A 19,188-nucleotide genomic window follows, 5' to 3' on the forward strand; every position below is an offset into this window, starting at 1 on the left:
GGGAGCACTAAGAGGGAACGAGAAAATCGGGAATCACCCATTTGTGTATGCAATCACTGACACAAGCTCATAGTACATTACCTACATAATAAAGTATTATAGATGGTATACCTAATATTAATATTTCTGTGCATAATACAAAGTTGCTTTCCCCTGTTTGTCCCTAATAATACTAAGCTGCAATCTTCGTTGTCCAGACGTAGGTACTTGGATGTTCCAAAGAAGCAGTTAGGTATTGGGGCTGCGCATGCTATGTCGCATGGCGCGCCGACTTGCGCGGCTTGCGCCAACATGAGCCTGTTGCTAGGTGACGTTAGGTGAGGTGACACACCTGCCGTCCAGCCTGGCCCCTACTGTGCTGGAGGGTGTTGAAGACATTAATGCCTTCGCCGCATTAAGATATTGTTACACAATGCTTAAAAATGGCATGCTAAAAAGAAGTCTTCTATTAAGTGTGGGAGAGCCATGCTTCGGCACGAATGGGCCGGCTCGACCGGAGTGATACCACGACCTCACCGAAAACCGACGTGAAACAACGCTTGCGTTGTGTTTCGTTGTGTGAGTGAGATTACCGGAGGCCCAATTTCCCCCTTCCCAATCCCCGATTCCCCAACAACCTTTAAATCCTTAACCCCCAAAAGGCCGGCAACGCACTTGTAACGTCTCTGGTGTTTCAAGTGTCCATGGGCGCCGGAGATTGCTTATATACCATAAGGTTTAACGTCTACTCGTTTACCGGCGCGTTCCATAAAAAACAGTAATTTCACTTTGCTGTCCCAGAATGAAAAGTAGTAGTTTTCATTTTCACAAAAATACAATACCTACTATGTCTGCAAAAGTCGAACCAAACATTGTAATTTGTAACGTGCTCGCAAGTCGCGCTGCGTGAGATGAGGGGAGGAAAGGATGAGTTCTAGGTACCTACTTAATTCCTACTTTTACAATTTAGTCTCGGATGGGACACCAAAACTCAGATTCCGTTCGTGGCCCTAGAAATGTCCAGGAAATGATAATTCTGGATCTTGCAACCCTAGCCGGAACGCAGATCTACGCGAGACACAATGTATTCAAATTACAACAGGTTAATTACAATAAAATCGTAAATATGGGGCCATTTTTATTTCCAATCTGCAAAGGGTCAGAGGCACAACGCAAAATAATGCGTAATCTAATGGATATGAAATGGAATGGAGAACTAATGTTACCCTCTGTGGGTGGTAAATGGTAATGCCCTTTTACTCAGTGGAATTCGTGACAAGATTGTGTTATTAGGTTCAAAGGCACAGAGTTAACTTTAGGTAAAAGGTTTCTATTTTGTTTTGTGATACCGGTACCTATAACTACTACTTACCTAATTACCTACCTACGGTTATACTTAATTAAAATCTCTAGGTGTTCTCAGACCTGTGTGTGTACTAAATAGTAGGTAGTGATAGACTTTACAGGACCGATTTGTCTGACCATCACATTCATACTGTCCAGGTGATGTGAGCTGCAGCTAGGCTATTCTGTAGGTAACTGTCAATTTGAACTAGTCAGTGGTCACCGAGATTGCGATTTGACACAGTTAGGTCTTTTCGAAATCTGATGTCTATGCGAATAAGAATAAGCTTCAATCTATAGCAGCCTTCAAACACTACATAACCCATGATAATTGTTTCATTTTAAATTCGGATACATAAAGTGGAATTAGGTGGGTACTTTTTTGAGGGGCGAACATCATACAATGACTTCTCCCTGTCTGTTACTGACTAAAATCCACCCCGTTACTTCTCCTGCTTTGAGCCGAAGCCCCGGTAACCTATTACGTTGTCTGCAGCTCCGGATATTAGGTATCTACACTGTATTGGGACTATGTTAATAGAACTCTTTTGAAAACTGAGAGTATATAAACTGTGAGACTATGAGAGATATAGATAATTATGTATAATTATTTCACTCATTTAATTTCAAAGACGGGAAGCGCCTGACGAAGTATCCATTATTTTATTAAAATATCCTATTGATTGATGAGAATAAGTTGCCGTGTATCGCCGCGATTCAAAGGGCGGATGTGAGCCTCGCGGTAGGATGGATGGATGGGCCCTAAACATAAATATTATCAAAGTTTATATTTCTGCTTGCAGTGTGACTGAGCTGAGTTCGCGACTATACCATTCTTTGTTCGATGTATTGTTACCGATAATTTACCAGTGAATAGATTGAAACAATAGGAATTTTTATACTACTACTATTGTTGACTCCCGATTGATATAATATTTGCACTCTCTTAGTTTATTACAAGTGACTAACATTTTAAATGCGTGTAGTTTTTCAGCAATCTCAGCAAACAATACCAGAAACAGTGACAATAAAAAGAATTTCAAACACAAATTGCCAATAACCTTTTGAATAAAATCAAACACTAAGTATGTACTTAAAATATCTGAAACCAGTATCAAACTACCACAACCAATGAGAGAGTCACTGAAATGTTGGAACTATACTTACATTTGAAAATATAACATAGTTTCATGCAGTTTCGGTCCAAGTTTGCATGCATCAATTTGTCCACACAAACCCAGAACCGACTAACAGGCGTTTCTCGTTCATCTATCTGTCGGTAGATTCTCAAATCTACCTACCAAGCCTAATAGAGAATTTCCCCATAATAATGTATCTTCATACTGAGCTTCCACATTATATTGAAATGGTATCGCATTAGCTAAATTTGCATCTACTGACTAATAGGTTACTGAGACTAGTGGGAACTGGATTATGTAGGGACAGACGCATTTCTTAATAAATTTTATTCACACACTTACAACTTAATAAGTACAATTCATGAGCTACAACAATAGTTAAATATTACAATGTAAATAGCAATTTCTTTTGTTGTTATTAACTCGGTAACTTCCTATTAAATGATGTCGATTGTCGTGCCAAATAATATCAGCCCTCTGCAATGGAAACAAAGTTTACAGAACAAAACTGCAGCCATCCACTTTATTAGTAGTTTTTCTGTTTCAAACTTCTACCGCGACATTTAAACCAAGAATTTGAATGGAACTCGTATACTGTGAGGTAACTAATGCAGGGTTACTCCAGAAGGCTGACAGACATGTTTAGTTGGCCACTATGTCGGAAGAACAATACAAATGTTCACGTGCAGCTTCGTAGGGACAGCCGCCTACAAAGCTCCATTATCAGTGTTCCTGTCTTTTACTTATTGCTTAGTCCGTATTGATGCCAATTTTAATGGTACCTATTAATAACATGATTTTTCAATTGCTTGCGGAGTTTGTTGTCATATCCGACACTGCGTCTGAGTCGATACTGAGTCACGTGCAATTGTGTGTCTCCTGCAATCCTTATACGCATGGACTTCCGCGGATAAATGCGACTAGAAAACACAACCTCACCCGTACCACAGAAAACCTCAATGGAACTATAATCGACAAAAATACGCCAGTGTATATGCGTGACGGGTAACCAGTCTGCTCGCCTGACGCCGTCCACTCCGCCGCGGTCCACGCTCACGTAGCCTCGCTCTGATGAGAATGCGATGGTGTACTGCCGCTCCCCGCTCCACTCCAGTATGATGGCAGCGTCGTACATCACTGTACTAGAGTTCACAAGCATTTCGAAGGCTCTGGATCCGGCGTAGAATGCTTCCCCTGGACTGTACCAAGCGTCCTCCAACACCTCGGCACGCAATTCCACTATTTCTCTAACCGGAGTCATCAGAAGTTTACCTTGAAATGTCAGTTTCAGTTCTCTTACCAAGGTCAGCATGCTTGCCCAGCCGTCATTCGATTCTTCGAACTCACTCTCCCACATGCCCAACCAGGCGACGAGCAGTCGGCGTCCATCGACAGATTGCATCGTCTTGGCTGCATAAAAGTCGTGTCCGTAGTCAAGCTCATTAAATGTCGCTGTAGATATTTCAAGGTCTTCAAATTGCCCGCTTTGATAGTTGAAATTTCCAATGACGTACCCCGTCTGATAGAGGTTCCGAAACCGATGGCCATCGCCCTGAATACCTTGCACTGACAGTATAAGGACAGTGAATCCATCAATTTCAAAAAAGTCGGGGCTCTCCCACATGTACCCCATGTCTCCATACGATTTTGCTATGGTCCCGTTGAGCTTCCAGTTAAACAAATCAGCCGACGTGTACAATAGTAAGTATGCCTCTTGCAACCTTGAAGTTCCAATCAGCATGTACCATGAGTTTCTAAACCTCCACACTTTAGGATTTCGAAAGTCTGCGTTACCAAACGGGCCGTCTCGTATTATAGGGTTGTATAAATACTTCTGAAAGATGATGCCGTCAGCACTTATTGCGACATTTTGCGTTTGAAAAGTCTTGTTATTGGATAGCACGTGGCCCGTGTAGAATAGTGTTAAATAACTGTTGTGAATGACTGCCGACCCGGAGAGGCAGCCATGCTTGTCGTAGTGGTCCTTGGGCACCAGCGCGGGTGGGTAAAACGCCCAGTCGACGAGGTTATCACTGATCACATGGCCCCAGTGGATCGGGCCCCACGCGCCGTTGTACGGGTGGTACTGGTAGAATATGTGGTACTGTCGCTTGAAGAATATAAATCCGTTTGGATCGTTGAGCCAACCCACGGGTGCCGAGATGTGGTACATGGGCCGGTACTTCTTCTTCAGCAGATATCTTTTCTGCTGGATAAAGTCCTCAATGTGCGCTAAGTCCTGGGCGAGCTCGGCAGTGACGACGCAAAGCCACACTGCCAGTACGAACACTTCCATCTCAGAAGGCAGCGGCTCAGATACTAAAGACTAAATAAAAGTATCCGGCCGTGATGACTCAAAGACGAAAGTCACAATAGTATAATGTTTGTAAACCGATAGTTCAATAATGCTGAGATTACACAACCACTTATTCTAGTAAAGGACAAATTGTAAACAATTACGTTATTTCAATTTAGATCATCTTTAATAAATGATACATAATTATAACTGTCTGCTTACTTTATTACAAGTTATGATATAACACCTACCTATTCGTTTTCCTTGATGAATTCGTCTCAGGACTTATACGACGATCGACGCACGGGGGCGTCGCACTGTCGCTACATTTTCCTCACATACTTATGTTACAATATGAGATTAAAATAATGTATCAGGGAGATTTTAAAGTATAAGTTGAGGTAACACCTGATGGTAACCAATTGGGCAACACCAGGGGAGAAGATTTACAACCGCTTTGTTGGCTTTTTAGGGATTGGGGATTGACAGAGGCGAAAGGGCCCCCTCTAACCCACACGGGAAAACGCAAGAGTGATTGGTCGCCGGTTTTTGTGAGATATTACCTAGTGTCGGTCGAGCCGGGGAGTATGAAAAGCACCCACTATTTGCCAGTTACGTTACGAGTCCTATGCCACCCAATGGCCGGCCTACTGAATATAGGTACTAACCTATATTGATATTTAAGCTTATATTTAGTACCTACCTAATCTAAGCACCTAATATAGCATAGCTTGCGATCTCAAGAAACCCATCGTACTGGAATCTTAAACATGTCATTATAAAATTACTGTTTCTATTGTTTTCTGGTTTACCTATCTCTAGTATTTCCCAGATTGTTGTCATTTCTGATCTCATACTGTGTTATATCTCATATTGATAGCTATAGGAATGATCAGTAGGCTCGATTGTTTAATACGACTATTGAAGATTATTATTATTATCTACCTACAACAAACTAGTTCAACAACTCAAGTTCCCACACCTTCAAACGGCATTTGACGACGCGACGGTCAAAACAAACTAGACAAAGTAAGCCTAGACTAGTCTTCACCGAGGGCCTAGTGACATTTTTTTACGTTAACTTACGTAATTTGCTCTGGTGGCGCTAGTGTCAAATGCAGTTATTTTCAAAAAACGAAACTTTAATCTTACCTCGCTGCGATTTCAGAAGTGACTTTGCAAATTAACTTTCGAAATATCAAATGACTGTACCGATACCATACGATACTTCCATTACATACATGTGTTACAGAATTACAAAAAAGTACCCTCGCAGTGTGAGCAGGCTCTTACTTTTATTTTTCTATGATTTGAATTCTTAAAACATCATGAATTATTATTAAATTATTAACAGTTATAATACAGTCTTACGGATTGTTGTTTAATCCAAACCAATAAGTAGGCACATAAAGGATAAAAATACCAAACAATAGAATCGGTGTATAGAAGTATATTTGTCAAACAATAACGAATACAATAACATAAAAGTAACAAAGGTATTACCTAGCTATTTTCTAATGGTTTATTTATAGGGAAAGTGGTACATAACAATACCTCTAAGTAAATATCACACATATCGTTAACTTCTGATATTTATTCGTTAGCAAGTTTAATGCCCTACATATAACTTAACTCAGATTTATATAAACCATAGACGGTATATTTGTTTTTCTGTTTTTAGCAAAGGATTAAGTATTGTGTACACCCCGGTATACAAAACTACCGCCTGCAGGATCCTTATATATTCAATAGAAAATTCATGCAATGTCATTCCAGTTCTACAGAGAAATCTTTCTTACATAGTTATATTATAGTCCACACAATCTAGTAAATCATGACCGATTCCTAAGTCTTATCGAGTAAAAATAACTACTTTGTAAGCACTTGATTAGAAAATATTATAATATCTCAAGAACTTCCGAAAGACCGTGAGACTGCGTCTACGCAGCTCAGTGCTCTAGCGCTGACGAATCAATGACATAAAAGTCCAAAAGTTTTTGAAAGATCGACATCATATACACAATTGTGATGTAACGATTATTCGCATTCGCTGTTATAAATATTGACAGTTGTTAAAAACAACAACTTGTTGGTTGTTATACTGTTAGTCATTCACTCGTTCGTTAGATTATTAGATAATGGCTGGCCCAGTACGCTGATGTGCTTCGTTTCGGCAACGATCGGAATTACTCGGGTTATTTCGTTCATTCGATAATTCAATGCGCACGAACTTCGCATCGCTGTATCGTATTATCGTGCCACCCAAATATGAACTTTAACATAAAATATTTCTACTTTACTATGCTCGAAGTCGGAAAAGTTCAGTCAAAAGAGACATAATAAAAATTAGAGAATGAACGATGGCAAATTTTGGCGGAATCCTTGGGTTCACCATTGAGAATAAAGTGTCGAAAGTCCCCAAGTTTTTAATAAGCCTATTACAATCAGGGTCCTTAGTCTGCTATTACAATTGAGTCAGAATGGTCGATCATTGAGCAGTGCGAGAGGGATGAAGCTGTACAACCTACATAGCTCCGTCCCTCTCGCACTGCTCAGTGATCGATCATTCTGACACAATTGTAATAGCAGACTAAGGCCCCAGGTGTTCGTCGTGGCCACAGCACTGTAGGTACGATCCATCTTTAAAGTGACTGGCGACGTCAGGGACGGAGGATACTAAAGTATTAGTGTTAGTTGATTTTTCCAATGCTTTTAACACGGTCAATCACGACATCCTTTTGGCAATCCTGTCCCATTTTACGATCACCTACAAATCTCTGAAATGGTTCTCTTCGTATCTTTGAGAGCGTCAGTAGTCGGTACAGTATGGTGATAATTTCTCTGGCTAGTGTGATTTGACTGCTGGCGTTCTTCAGGGCGGCATTCTTTCCCCACTTCTATTCTCCATTTTTATCAACCTCGTTACTCCTGAACTTCAGTGTGCGTACCATCTGTATGCGGACGAGGCAATAAGGAGACTAGCATGCGAAACTTTGTCAATACCGTTTAAATTTTACCTCAAGGGAACATTTTGTACCACTTTCCCTACATGTTTGTATTATTTCACTTAAATGAGATTACGGTAAATCATCGACGTCAATAAACGTCTTATTAAAATATTTTATACACATATACAATAGCTTCAACATATTTTAATCGAAACATTAACAATAATGAGCATAACATGATCACCATCCAGTAACAATCCACTGAACTATGCCTTTCCTTTACGTAGGAAAGTTTGCAAATTTACACTAAAAAAAAAATTTCGATTGTTGTATTATGTTAGTGTAATACAACAATAGAATTTTTTTCAAAATATGTGGCTAAGCATCGCGAGGAAAACTTGATTTGTAGGTAAAATATTAAGTTTGAAATATCCAGTCCGCCTTGAACAAGCTTGGCGAAGGAAGATGTCTTTGTCCAACTACAGGGGCCTTAGTCTGCTATTACAATTGTGTCAGAATGGTCGATCACTGAGCAGTGCAAGAGGGACGGAGCTATACAACCTACATAGCTCCGTCCCTCTTGCACTGCTCAGTGATCGACCATTGTGACACAATTGTAATAGCAGACTAAGGCCCCACGACGTTAACAGGATGATATCATTGTCTTGAGCAAATTTGACTTCCATAGATTAGATTCAGGAATGTATTCGAAAATAAAACTTAAAAGTAATGGTTTAGCTTATTGCTACGTAAGATCTGGCGGTAGTCATCCCACATTATGTTCTTAGCAAGTTGCAACTAATTATGTATTACATACAACAATATGTTGAAAAGATATTGTGTAGAAAAAGCACAATACTAAAAGTACTAAAATATTTTAGGGCATAATTACTTAGATCTATTACAAAGTTAACACAAAACATTTCGATCCATCGCAACTTGGAAATTATACTTCAAACTATTTCATCACGTCTACTTGGAAGTAAGTTTACGTAAGAATACGAAAAGCAATCTGTGGTAAAAGTTAAAGTAAGACATAATATGGAGATAGAACTTGGTTCGTGTCACGAAGTATACCCTGACTTTTACCTTGGTAAGTTTAACTATGTAGTAAAAAGTAACGATCTTAGTGGGCATACATTATGGCAATAACCATTAAACGAGAATAACACACGAAACGCAATGCGAGGTTTAACACTCATTACGAATTCTTGCAGACGACTATCATCTTTCTTAAACTAGTAAAATAATATGTAAAATTATACATATGTATTATTAGATAGAATTATACAAGTATAATAATACTTATTTTTATTTTATCTTTAGTTTGTACAGTGTACATCGTGTGCCTGCTGTCGGAATCACAGATTATCATGACCGAGTACGCAGTCACCGTCGTTACATAACATCAGTAGGTATAAGAGCGGGGCACAAGATGCGTTGCGTCGCCGCTCCGCAAACATTTCACCTTGTCAGTGGGCACACGAGCGGTGCGGCGCCGCAACGTTGTTACGTCGTACGATTTTTCTCTGTAAGACGGCAGCGACACTGCTCCGACGCCGCACCGCCGCCGCGAGGCATCGTGTGCCCCGCTCAAATATCGCTAGTGTGAAGATACTTGCCTTATAAAAGAAATTTATCATTATCTTATGCTCTCACCTGTGAAGAACCGATTATTTCTGAATGATAATTAACCTTGGACCGATATGTATCGAGAACCTGTAGCCATCATCAGATGTAAGTAGCATGTCACTACTTAGCAGTAGAAGGCGGCTAGAGCGCGAGCGCGCGCGCGAGGTCGGTCCAGAGCGCGGCCCGCGCGGCGTGCGCGGCGGCGCGGCGCCCCGCCAGCGCGCCCAGCGAGCCCCGCGCCGCGCACACGTACGCGCGCGCCACGCGCCCCTCCTGCAACACACCACACTTACCAACTTCTAGTTCATCCTTCGAGTCAACGTCGTGGACGATTATAGTACGATGTATTTATAAGTAAATTGTAAGATTTTACAGTAAAACCAAGAAATCGCAACTGGGTGGAAAGTTGGTTTGGTAGACTACCAAATACCAAAACGATTTTTCGATCATCGGTTATTTTGAACTTTTACCACTTTCCACTGATTGTGATTTCTACCGCTAAGCAACAAGAGTGACCTGCAGCGCAGCGCGCAAGGCGTAGCGGTGTCGCAGGTGCAGCGCGCGCGGCGCGGCGGGCGCGGCGGCGGCGGCGGCGCGCTCCCCGTGCAGGCCGCGCGACAGGCGCGCGCACAGCGCCGTGTAGGCGCCGCACGCGTCGGCGCCCAGCAGCAGCGCGGCCGCGCCGTCGTCGTCCCACGCCGGCTCGGGCTCGCGGCCCGCGGCGCCCGCCGCCCTGCACACAACACTCTGTACGTGCGCGCTCGGCGCCCAGGGCGCGGTGCGCGGCACTACTGCGCGGCACGTACTGCGCGGCGGCGGCCAGCTGCGGGTCGGCGCCGACGCCGGCGGCCGCGCCCAGCCCGCTCAGCGCCGCGCCCAGCTCCCGCATGTCACTCCTCTCGGCTTCACATCTGTCTTGCACTAAAACAAAACACAAACTTGCTACAATACCTGAAAGTAATCGTTTCATAAAAAAATACAATATTACTATAGACGTGATCTAAAGAGATGGGCCTTGGTTTTTCGGTTAAAAAAAAAACAGTAATATTACGGTGTTGGAAATTGTACCCACTCATAACATAACCGAAAAAATCTGAAAAGTGGGTACCAATTACATTGTATTTTAAAGAAATGTACCTAATTCGTTTAGAATCTTGATAATATGCAACAAAGACCCAACAAAGAACAGTGGAAACGATGCTGCGATATACAGTGTAATTAGAAAGGCACCTTTTTCAAATATCTGCGTGAGTCTGGCGAGGGCGAGCTGCGCCAGCTGCAGGGGTTCCTGCTCGCTCTCGAACGCTGCCTGCAACTCTTGTGTCGTCACCTCGGTCTGCAACAATATTACTCGTATACATACAATAAGCATAATCATTCTACACTAAACATAAGATTTAATATATCATAAGAACATTGTAACAAGTGTTAGATCTGAAGGTTGTCCTAAATAAATAAATTAGCGTAGGTATCATTAAATTACATGACAACATAATATTATCTATTACTGCTTAAAAATTGAGGCTTAAGGTGACTCTAGAAAACTGTCGGGGTGGTTTTCCACCGCTATTTGGCATCGTACATCAAAACTGAAACATGATATCATTAGATAATTTTATTGCGTCAGTTACTGTCGCAATAAAAAGCACCAGTTATTTGCTATACCATATTACCATCATGTAGAACAGTCAGTAGAGCTGTCTCCATTACCGCGCACTATGAAACTTTAACCGATTCCTGGATATAAAGCCAGAGTGTGATGTGTTTTCCAGTGAAAGAAGTTTATTTTTGTTGGAATGCTTGAAGTTTTGCGAAAGAGATGAATAAACTAATATTAATCGTTATATTGTTTTATTTTCTCTATTTTAATTTTCATAATGGATTGAGTACTGAAATTGGTATTTTGTAGCGTTCTACTCGATTGCCTATAGTTAGATGAGGATTGGGATTTATATAAGGGTGGATTATATCGAAATACTTTACTAGGCACATTGAAATTGATTTTAGATTCAGTAGATCAGGACTATCATATACATATTGCCACTGAGAACTTTCAGCATGAATAAGCAATCTGTATCGATCTACTAGTGGTAACAAATGGTATTTCGTACAAAGTACTAAATCATTGAATTGTGTCCGGTATATAGCAATAGTCTTACCCCCTATTACATGGGACTTATAAACAAATGATGAAAAGTGGGTGTACATTGTATAGCGGCATACATGCCGTAATGTGCACCTCTTCCTACCCCTTCGGGGATAAAAGTCGTGACATTGTTTTTTTTATTTATTTTTTTTTAATGAAAACGTTGCCCCACATTAGGATTTTCTCCTGTGTCGTGGGTGCGTTTACAAACATACAAGTTCACATACACATGTTTAGTTAAGTTTTACTAAATAATTTGTTCGCTTCCCTACTAGCGTGGTTGATGTTTGATCGCAGAGCATACTCGATCTTTCATCCTGGCTTATCAGCAGTAGGTACAACAGCAGGCCGACGATAACTGATTACGACACACAATTATTAATATATCTGTTTCCAGCTTATCTCTTCAAAAAGCATAGTCCTTGGACATATTATTATGAACGAGTGCTTCAAAACAAAAACAATATGTAAGCGTTTCTGTTCATTTTTTTTCTATAGGTACATTCAAGTGTTTAGTTTTAGATCCTTTCTTTTTTTCATTTTTTAACAAACAAAAGCACTCCACAGCTTTGTCGTTCTGCAAAAGCAACACATTTTACGATTCATTATTATTGATATATGTAACGTGTTTGTTCGACTTCAACTGTATTTATTTTTAATACACATTTGGAAGCATGACCTCAATGTCTTAACATTCTTTGACAGAACACAATTATATCTCAGAAAAAAAATACGTTGATGAATTTGACGTATCGAAAATCTTTATATAGGTAGGTACCTATGTATTTTATTATAAATACCTAACTTCTATCAGTGGATTCATCCGCGATTCCGTAGGACAAAAAGTTTCCTATAAGTAATACTGTCTGTATACCTTTAATCACAATGCATTCAGTAGTCTTCACGTTATGGACAAACATTCAAACAAACAAACAAACAATTTTATTTTATTTATAATTATAAATTATATAGATTACTACTTACGATTAGAGAGATATGATCCTGTGCTTGTATGCATGAAACAATGTGCACCATTAAAATAAATAACAACATAAACAAGCATTTAAGTGACTGATGCTACAATTTTATTAGGTTTGTGACCTTCTAATTTTGCTGTATGTTAATATTGTACCATATGCCCCGAGAATGTAAGTTGAAAAATATGTTGTATTCAAATTATTATGATACAATATTTATTGCAGTTACATATTAGGTACTTGATTAAAAATATACAGGGCAAAATCAATAATATGATACCTACTACGTGTGAATTTAGGAAAACAGAAAGACTGATGGAAATGGAACTGTTTTGGCTAACTGTCACTCGCCATTGTAGGTAAATAGCATAAAATGTAACGAATTGTCTCAAATTTTTACTTACAGGATTAATTTGATTTATTAACCCTTTAACCGCCGCAGTTGTATATAAGCAACTTAATATTTTATAGTTGCTTATATACAACTGCGGCGTTTAAAGGGTTAAGTAAAGTCATTTTCATTACTAAGTAACTGATATTGGTCACTATTATGGTCCAACTGGTAACCCAGGCTGAGAGTAATTCTGGTTTGTTTTCAATATGGGGTCAATGTACCTAAATTATGATAATATGTTGTTGGTAATGTGGAAATACTTTACCAGATTATCTTCCTGTGTGCCGGCTAGAACAAATTCATCATGTTTGGGCTTCTCCAGTCGCAATGTGCTTTCGCAAAGAAACACCCTGAGGTCGGCATCGTGCGCCAGAACTGGGTGCCGTGCGACCAGCGTCAGCCAGCGCTGCAGGGCGGCGCGGCGCCGCAACAGGAAGTTTGAGCTGCCTCCCCCAACCACCACACGCTTCGGTGGCAATCGACATATGGCACTACAAATTTTAATTAAACAATATTACTACATGCCCAGAAGCAGCTAAATAGTATTAAAAATAATCACACTTTAATCTGGATTGGATCAGCATTGTAGAATTTTCATACTTTTCAAAATCACAAAACACTACCTCATACAAATTTTTTAGAAACATAATAATATTTATATTATTGTAATAAAAGTATAAAAAGGTCTAGGTTAATTTTTTTACTGAATAACAAATGTGGGTGTATAAATGTCATTTGTAATTACTCACCGATAAGGATATTTCGCATATAAGATGTCATATAGCTGAACGAAATCATTGTATCTCCGTGATACTGTAGTACCATGTCTTCTAGAACTGACATAGTACTCACAATGCTTCAGTATGAGACCTTTACGTTCTGGTACAAGCTCTACGCTTATAACATCTGTTGCTTCCAACTCTGCAAACGTCACCTCCTCCATCACCACGGACATAATACACCCTGTAATGTTAAAATTACACCATAAAAAAAGTTCATACGATATACCCAATGATTTCCAGAGCTGCGAACAACGTAAAACCGGCTCAAAACAGGAGAAGGGGTGGGGGTGGTTTTTAGTCAGTAAGAGTCTGACACTCCCTCCCGCCTCACCCAGGGCGGGAGAAGACATAGGATGATTTTCCCACCTCAAAAAAAAAAACAAAAAAAAAATACCCAATGATTTCATGAAAATTTACTCATCCTGGTATAATAAAAATAGGTAATACATATATAATATTCATTGTATATGTAATAATATAGGTTTCTTTATTGTGATTCCTGCATCAAAATATTTGGAAGAATTAATGCAGTAAATATGACCCGATTGCTCTTATTGATCTTACAAAGGTTCTAGGATGAAAAGGAAAAAGATATTTATTTCTGAAAATTCTCATTATTTTGTCCTTGACAGATATTTTATCTTCAATAATATAAATAAGCTTAAGTGAAAATTACACTATTTACTAGGATTTTCTCCTGGGTCGTTTTTTTCTCCTGGGTTGTTTTAAAAGAAAAAGGAAACATAATTATCAAATAGTATAGTTCTAAATACTTACCTTTTGTATGATAGCTTGTTGGAAAATCTTTTATCTCAGACGAGGTACCAAATTATTTTTTAGTAAAGTGTTTGCAAGCAACAGGTCATCCGGTGTATCAATCTCTAAACTTTCTGTAGCACTAACTTCTATCACCGTACAACTAAAAATGTTATACAATAATTAGAAATCTTGTATTTCATACACATCATAGATGCAACTTGGTCTATTAACAAACGCATCACATTAAAACAATAAAGTTAGGTAAAGTTTTTTAATAATATGTATGAGATGACGTTCATTGCGATTCCATAACCACAGATTATCACTATTTTACAATTTTTACATGTCAAACTTGTCAAATGTCACGCAGAAGGCGCAGAAGCAACAATCAAGATTGTCAATAATGTCAATCTATTCTTCATGTTGTTTCTACATGAATGACAATAAACATGTCATTAGTGTCAGAGGGCCTAGTACGAGTTTATTTTGTTGTTTTGTGTTGCCCTATGCCCTATACCTACTTATTATACTCTTTGGTTTTGCATAAGGGAATGTTTCAGGGTAGCCCGCGATATTTAAATTTTCGTAAATATTTTTGCGATTAACAGCTCGATATCGGATATAATGATGTAGTTGCAACAAATCTTCATTCAAGAGAACGTGAGCAAAACTGCACACTAAAAAGTACTAATTTGTAACAGTAGCGACTAGAGTCAAAAGACTGTTTCACCGGTGTGTTTTTTTTACGGATACGGAACACACACACACTTTTTTTATGTTTTTTGATATCTTGGGAACTTTGACGATTACCTGTTCGTCCAGTTTCGTGAACTAATTGCCAAAGACATCGATTTTTAGTTTAGTAGTACGTTCTGTGTCAACAGTAGGTACGGTACGTAGGCATTTTTTACAGACTTCAAATTTTTACAGTTTAAAATTAACAACTTGTGATGCTTAATAAAATTAACCACTAAATTAAAATAAAACAACACAAGTTGTAAATGCGATACTAGAGTCCTCAATTATTTTATTCTCTGTATGCCAAGCTGTACCTACATGCTATTTTTTATGCTACAGCAAGAAACAGATACTTTTATTTTACACTAGCTTCTGCCAGGCGGCTTCGCTCGCGTGCCCGCGCACGACCAACATACAAACAAACATTCTGTCATATTAATCATACTACAGTAATTGAGCCTAGGGTACCTACTTATTATTTTGGAATTTTCCCGATTCTAAAAGTCTCCTCCTTGTAATGTAAAAAGCTCCTGATTCCAACAATTCACCACTCCAATCTTGTCTGCGCATTCGCGCATCAACATTAAAGTTTATAGGATTTAATTTTCCATTTTGAAATTGCCAACGAAGTTTATAACTTCTAAAAATAGAGAAATAAATTATTGTTACATATTAGGTACTTAATGGCCTATATTAGGTATCTACTGGCTCTCTGGATAGTTTACGCATCACCTACCTTGTTACAGAGAATACACAATCGAAAGGAACCGGGCGTGAAATTATTTCGAAACCTCTTTTTAGGTGTATTGGTTGAGTAAAAGGTGAAGTTACTTGCAGCAATATTAATATGGTCACTTTAGGTCGGGACAACAAAAATTCGCGAGCACCCCAGATCGATGGTGCCCAATCAGTAGCAGTTACAAAACTCCGACGAAATACTGTGACATTGTCTGAAACAAATATAGAGAATTATAATATATAGTGATCATGTTTCCATCCAATGCATCAAAATGACTACATAGTAGGTATTTATAAAACAAAGTCGCTTTCTTTTTCCCTATGTCCCTTTGTATGCTTAAATCTTTAAAACTACACAACGGATTTTGATGCGGGTTTTTTAATAGATAGTTATGCAAGAGCAAGTTTTATATGTATAATACATGCATAATGTGTCACCACTGCACCCATGCGAAGCTGGGGTGGGTCGCTAGTAGGTACTCTAATAAACGAGATGCAATGTACCAACCTCTAATACTTTCAAGAGCAATAATTGGGTTGTCAGTGGAAACTGTTATGTCGTAGAATCCAGCGGCTTTAGCAGTGTGTATGGACCGACTCAACAAACTTTTGTCACCCACTTTTTGCAGATTTTTTAGACGCACGCCTTTCGATCCACCTCTGGCGAGAATAAGAACTGCTATTTCGGCACTGTAGTATTGTAGACTAAAAACAATTGGTGGGTAGGTAGCTAGTTATATAGTTACACTTTATACACATTACGTTGTAATTTTTTTTTTATTTCGCCTGCATGCTGAAAATCACCGGAATCCATAATATGAATGAAAATAAAAAAACAACAATAATATTTATAAGAACGCTTTAAAAAAATCTTAATTCATCAATTTAACAACGAATTACATGGCAATAATTTTTATTTTAATGTCCGTCCTGTCGATTATTTTAAAACATTTGACATGTATTTTTTATTTTCTTACCGTAACAAATACTTGAAGATATATCGATTTTAAACGTGACGTAACTTCTAGGCACATTTTATAAGTAGAAATGACGTATTTGCTCTCACTTCTAAAGTTTGTTTTATTTTTGTTTTATTAGTTTTATCTAAGAATTGTTATTTTATATGATGAAATAAAAAAAAATACGTTACTAATCTTTTTTCATTATCTAACTGACGGTCTAAATAGATTTTTAATTTCATACCCCGTTATCATCGATTACAGACGACTATAATAGGGATATTCAAACAAAAAGCTTCCAAAAAAGTTTATGTGCCCTTTGACGTCACGCCTCAAGCGCACGAGAATTAGGAGCGTTTGAACTCGTCAAATTAAACCAATATTTTTTAAGTATTTATAAAAAAAGTAATTACTACTCTTACAGCTATGGTTTATTTTTTTTTTCTACATCAAAATGAAGTGAAAATTGAGTAAAAAAAAATAAGAAAATTGTCTGCATATTCCCTATTCAGTCGACAAATATTGATACACTGTTAACACCGATAGTTTCTAACTCATAATTGATGATTTTAGCACAATCTACGTAAGTACATTACCAATTAACTGAGACTTGGACTACCCACTATCGACCGATCTTAAATGTTTTAAAATTTATTAATTCTTCGCAACTTACCTACTCCTAAAGCCTCCGACGGACAATTTGAAAAACAATGCTAAGTAGGTAGGTATAAATAATATTTATAATTATCTTAGGGGCCTACCTACCTACTAACATAAACAAAATTCTTACTTCTTTAATACTCACATTGTTGTTATAATGAACACTTTAATCCACATTTTTAACACACAAAGTATTGATTAGGTATCACGTTTGTCCTCAGACATAGACCATCATGTTTAGGTACAACGAAAGCAATAACATTTTAAAAGTAAGTCCTCTTAGTAGAGAGTTGTAGCTAACCTTTGATATGTCTGACAAATTGTGAGATAAGCTAAGGAAGTTTCCAATTAGGTATATCTGACCAATCACCAGCGCGCCTAGCTACGCAACGCAATGGCTCGTGGTTGTTTTGTTCACTCGGTCACGTTTATGTAGAACATAGCTTTTCACCAATATTTTGAACTCTAATCCTCATCTAACAATACATATTGTCCTATGGCCATACACCAGACATTCCTTACTTCTTATGTATAGACCTATATATCTATACCTACTCTATACTAATATTATAAAGAGGAGCGGTTTGCTTTTATTGTTTGTTTGAATTGAATAGGCTTCTACTAGACCGATTTAAACAATTTTTCACCGTTGATAAGCAACACTATTCCCGAGTGCCATAGGCTATGCTTCATTTAAAAAAAATAGGGATGCTAACTAAACCTTGAATAATCTTCCTACAATCGCGTGCGCTGCGAAAACTATTAATGATAGAATAAAATGATAAAATTATTACAATGCTTAAGGACACGTCACTATCTATAAAAAATGTTGCGACAGCATGTCTCTATCTTTTATAGTTACGTCACAATAAGCATCCTTTAAAAAAATACCACCTCTAGAAAAGGCTCTTTATACGTACCTAGGTATTAATCCTCATAAAAATAAATAAATCATTATTTAAGACTAATTTTCAATACCGTCATATTACCATTTAAATGATTCGATTCTGATATCACACCAAAGATATCACGAGTTTAAATAATAGAAAATACTCCGCTCAGCTAGCTATGCGTTGAAGAGATACGGGAGGGGAAAGGTAAACATAATCAATGTAAATACAAAAAAAAAAAAAGTTAAGAAAATATATTCACAAAAACAAAATTAATATCTTAATTTTTTGTTTTCAATTTATATAATTTTTTTAGAAAGTCGTTGTAAAACATTGTGTATTTTCTTCTTTTTATTATACCTACTACAAAATATATTATGCCCGTGCGAAGCCGGGATGTGCTGCTAATTAATATTATAAATTCTAACTGCCGCACTTATAATGATTATACAACATAACAAACGATACGGGAAGGGTTTTTTAAACTCATGTTTTCATGGTACCAAGTTATGAATTTTTCAAATCGCGCCGCCGCGTGATTCAAAATTAGGTAGACAGGAACTAGGCGATCAGATTGACAGAAGAAATGTTTCGTAATATTAGTGAGTGATCCCTGTAGTGTTGTGACATGTTTGTATGATTTAAAATCAAGAACCATGCGATACCATGTAATTGTTACAATTTTTTTTAAACGTATTTTAAACTGAAACTTCGTTTAGAGACTCTATTCAACTTGTATTCATCAGCGCTTCTTGATGTATATGGGTATTTTGTTACACGTTGTATATTATTATTATCATATTTCTC

General features: G+C 38.1%; 3 protein-coding genes across 5 annotated transcripts in view; all 3 read right to left on the bottom strand.

Annotated features, from left to right (window-relative positions):
- The window catches only part of LOC118264207 (uncharacterized), a 58,195-nt gene extending 46,577 nt beyond the window's left edge, over positions 1-11,618 (bottom strand). The window contains exon 1 of the mRNA XM_035576647.2: positions 11,612-11,618. The gene's annotated coding sequence lies outside the window, so the exon portion shown is untranslated. The remainder of the gene's footprint in view (positions 1-11,611) is intronic.
- LOC118264132 (sucrose-6-phosphate hydrolase) lies at positions 2,779-4,941 on the bottom strand. Its single transcript, XM_035576531.2, has one exon. The coding sequence runs from the start codon at positions 4,756-4,758 to the stop codon at positions 3,235-3,237; it is 1,524 nt and encodes a 507-aa protein (XP_035432424.1). The 5' UTR covers positions 4,759-4,941; the 3' UTR covers positions 2,779-3,234.
- On the bottom strand, positions 6,194-15,756 carry LOC118264133 (sorting nexin-8). Of its 3 annotated transcripts, XM_050704893.1 has the most exons (7): positions 14,415-14,719; positions 13,605-13,818; positions 13,121-13,346; positions 10,569-10,674; positions 10,145-10,259; positions 9,855-10,071; positions 6,194-9,611 (listed from the first exon to the last, which is right to left on the bottom strand). In XM_050704893.1, the coding sequence occupies exons 2-7, from the start codon at positions 13,808-13,810 to the stop codon at positions 9,480-9,482; spliced, it is 1,002 nt and encodes a 333-aa protein (XP_050560850.1). In that variant the 5' UTR covers positions 13,811-13,818; positions 14,415-14,719; the 3' UTR covers positions 6,194-9,479. The 3 variants fall into 3 exon arrangements, with proteins under 3 accessions (XP_050560850.1, XP_050560849.1, XP_050560848.1); XM_050704892.1 differs by lacking the exon at positions 14,415-14,719 and adding an exon at positions 15,607-15,756 and having other exon boundaries at positions 9,855-10,259; XM_050704891.1 differs by having other exon boundaries at positions 9,855-10,259; positions 14,415-14,721.
- Between the last annotated feature and the right edge of the window lie 3,432 nt (positions 15,757-19,188).

Source organism: Spodoptera frugiperda, chromosome 26, assembly GCF_023101765.2.
Source record: "Spodoptera frugiperda isolate SF20-4 chromosome 26, AGI-APGP_CSIRO_Sfru_2.0, whole genome shotgun sequence".
In the NCBI taxonomy this organism is placed as follows: Eukaryota; Metazoa; Arthropoda; class Insecta; order Lepidoptera; family Noctuidae; genus Spodoptera; species Spodoptera frugiperda.

Excerpts from the sequence above, each read along its gene's own strand:
- LOC118264132 (XM_035576531.2), bottom strand. The coding sequence starts at position 4,758 with ATGGAAGTGTTCGTACTGGCAGTGTGGCTTTGCGTCGTCACTGCCGAG.
- LOC118264133 (XM_050704892.1), bottom strand. The coding sequence starts at position 13,810 with ATGTCCGTGGTGATGGAGGAGGTGACGTTTGCAGAGTTGGAAGCAACA. Across the intron at positions 10,675-13,120 it reads GCACACAGGAAGATAATCTG|ACCGAGGTGACGACACAAGA; the intron begins GTAAAGTATTTC and ends ATATTGTTGCAG. Across the intron at positions 9,612-9,854 it reads CCTTGCGCGCTGCGCTGCAG|GAGGGGCGCGTGGCGCGCGC; the intron begins GTCACTCTTGTT and ends GGTGTGTTGCAG.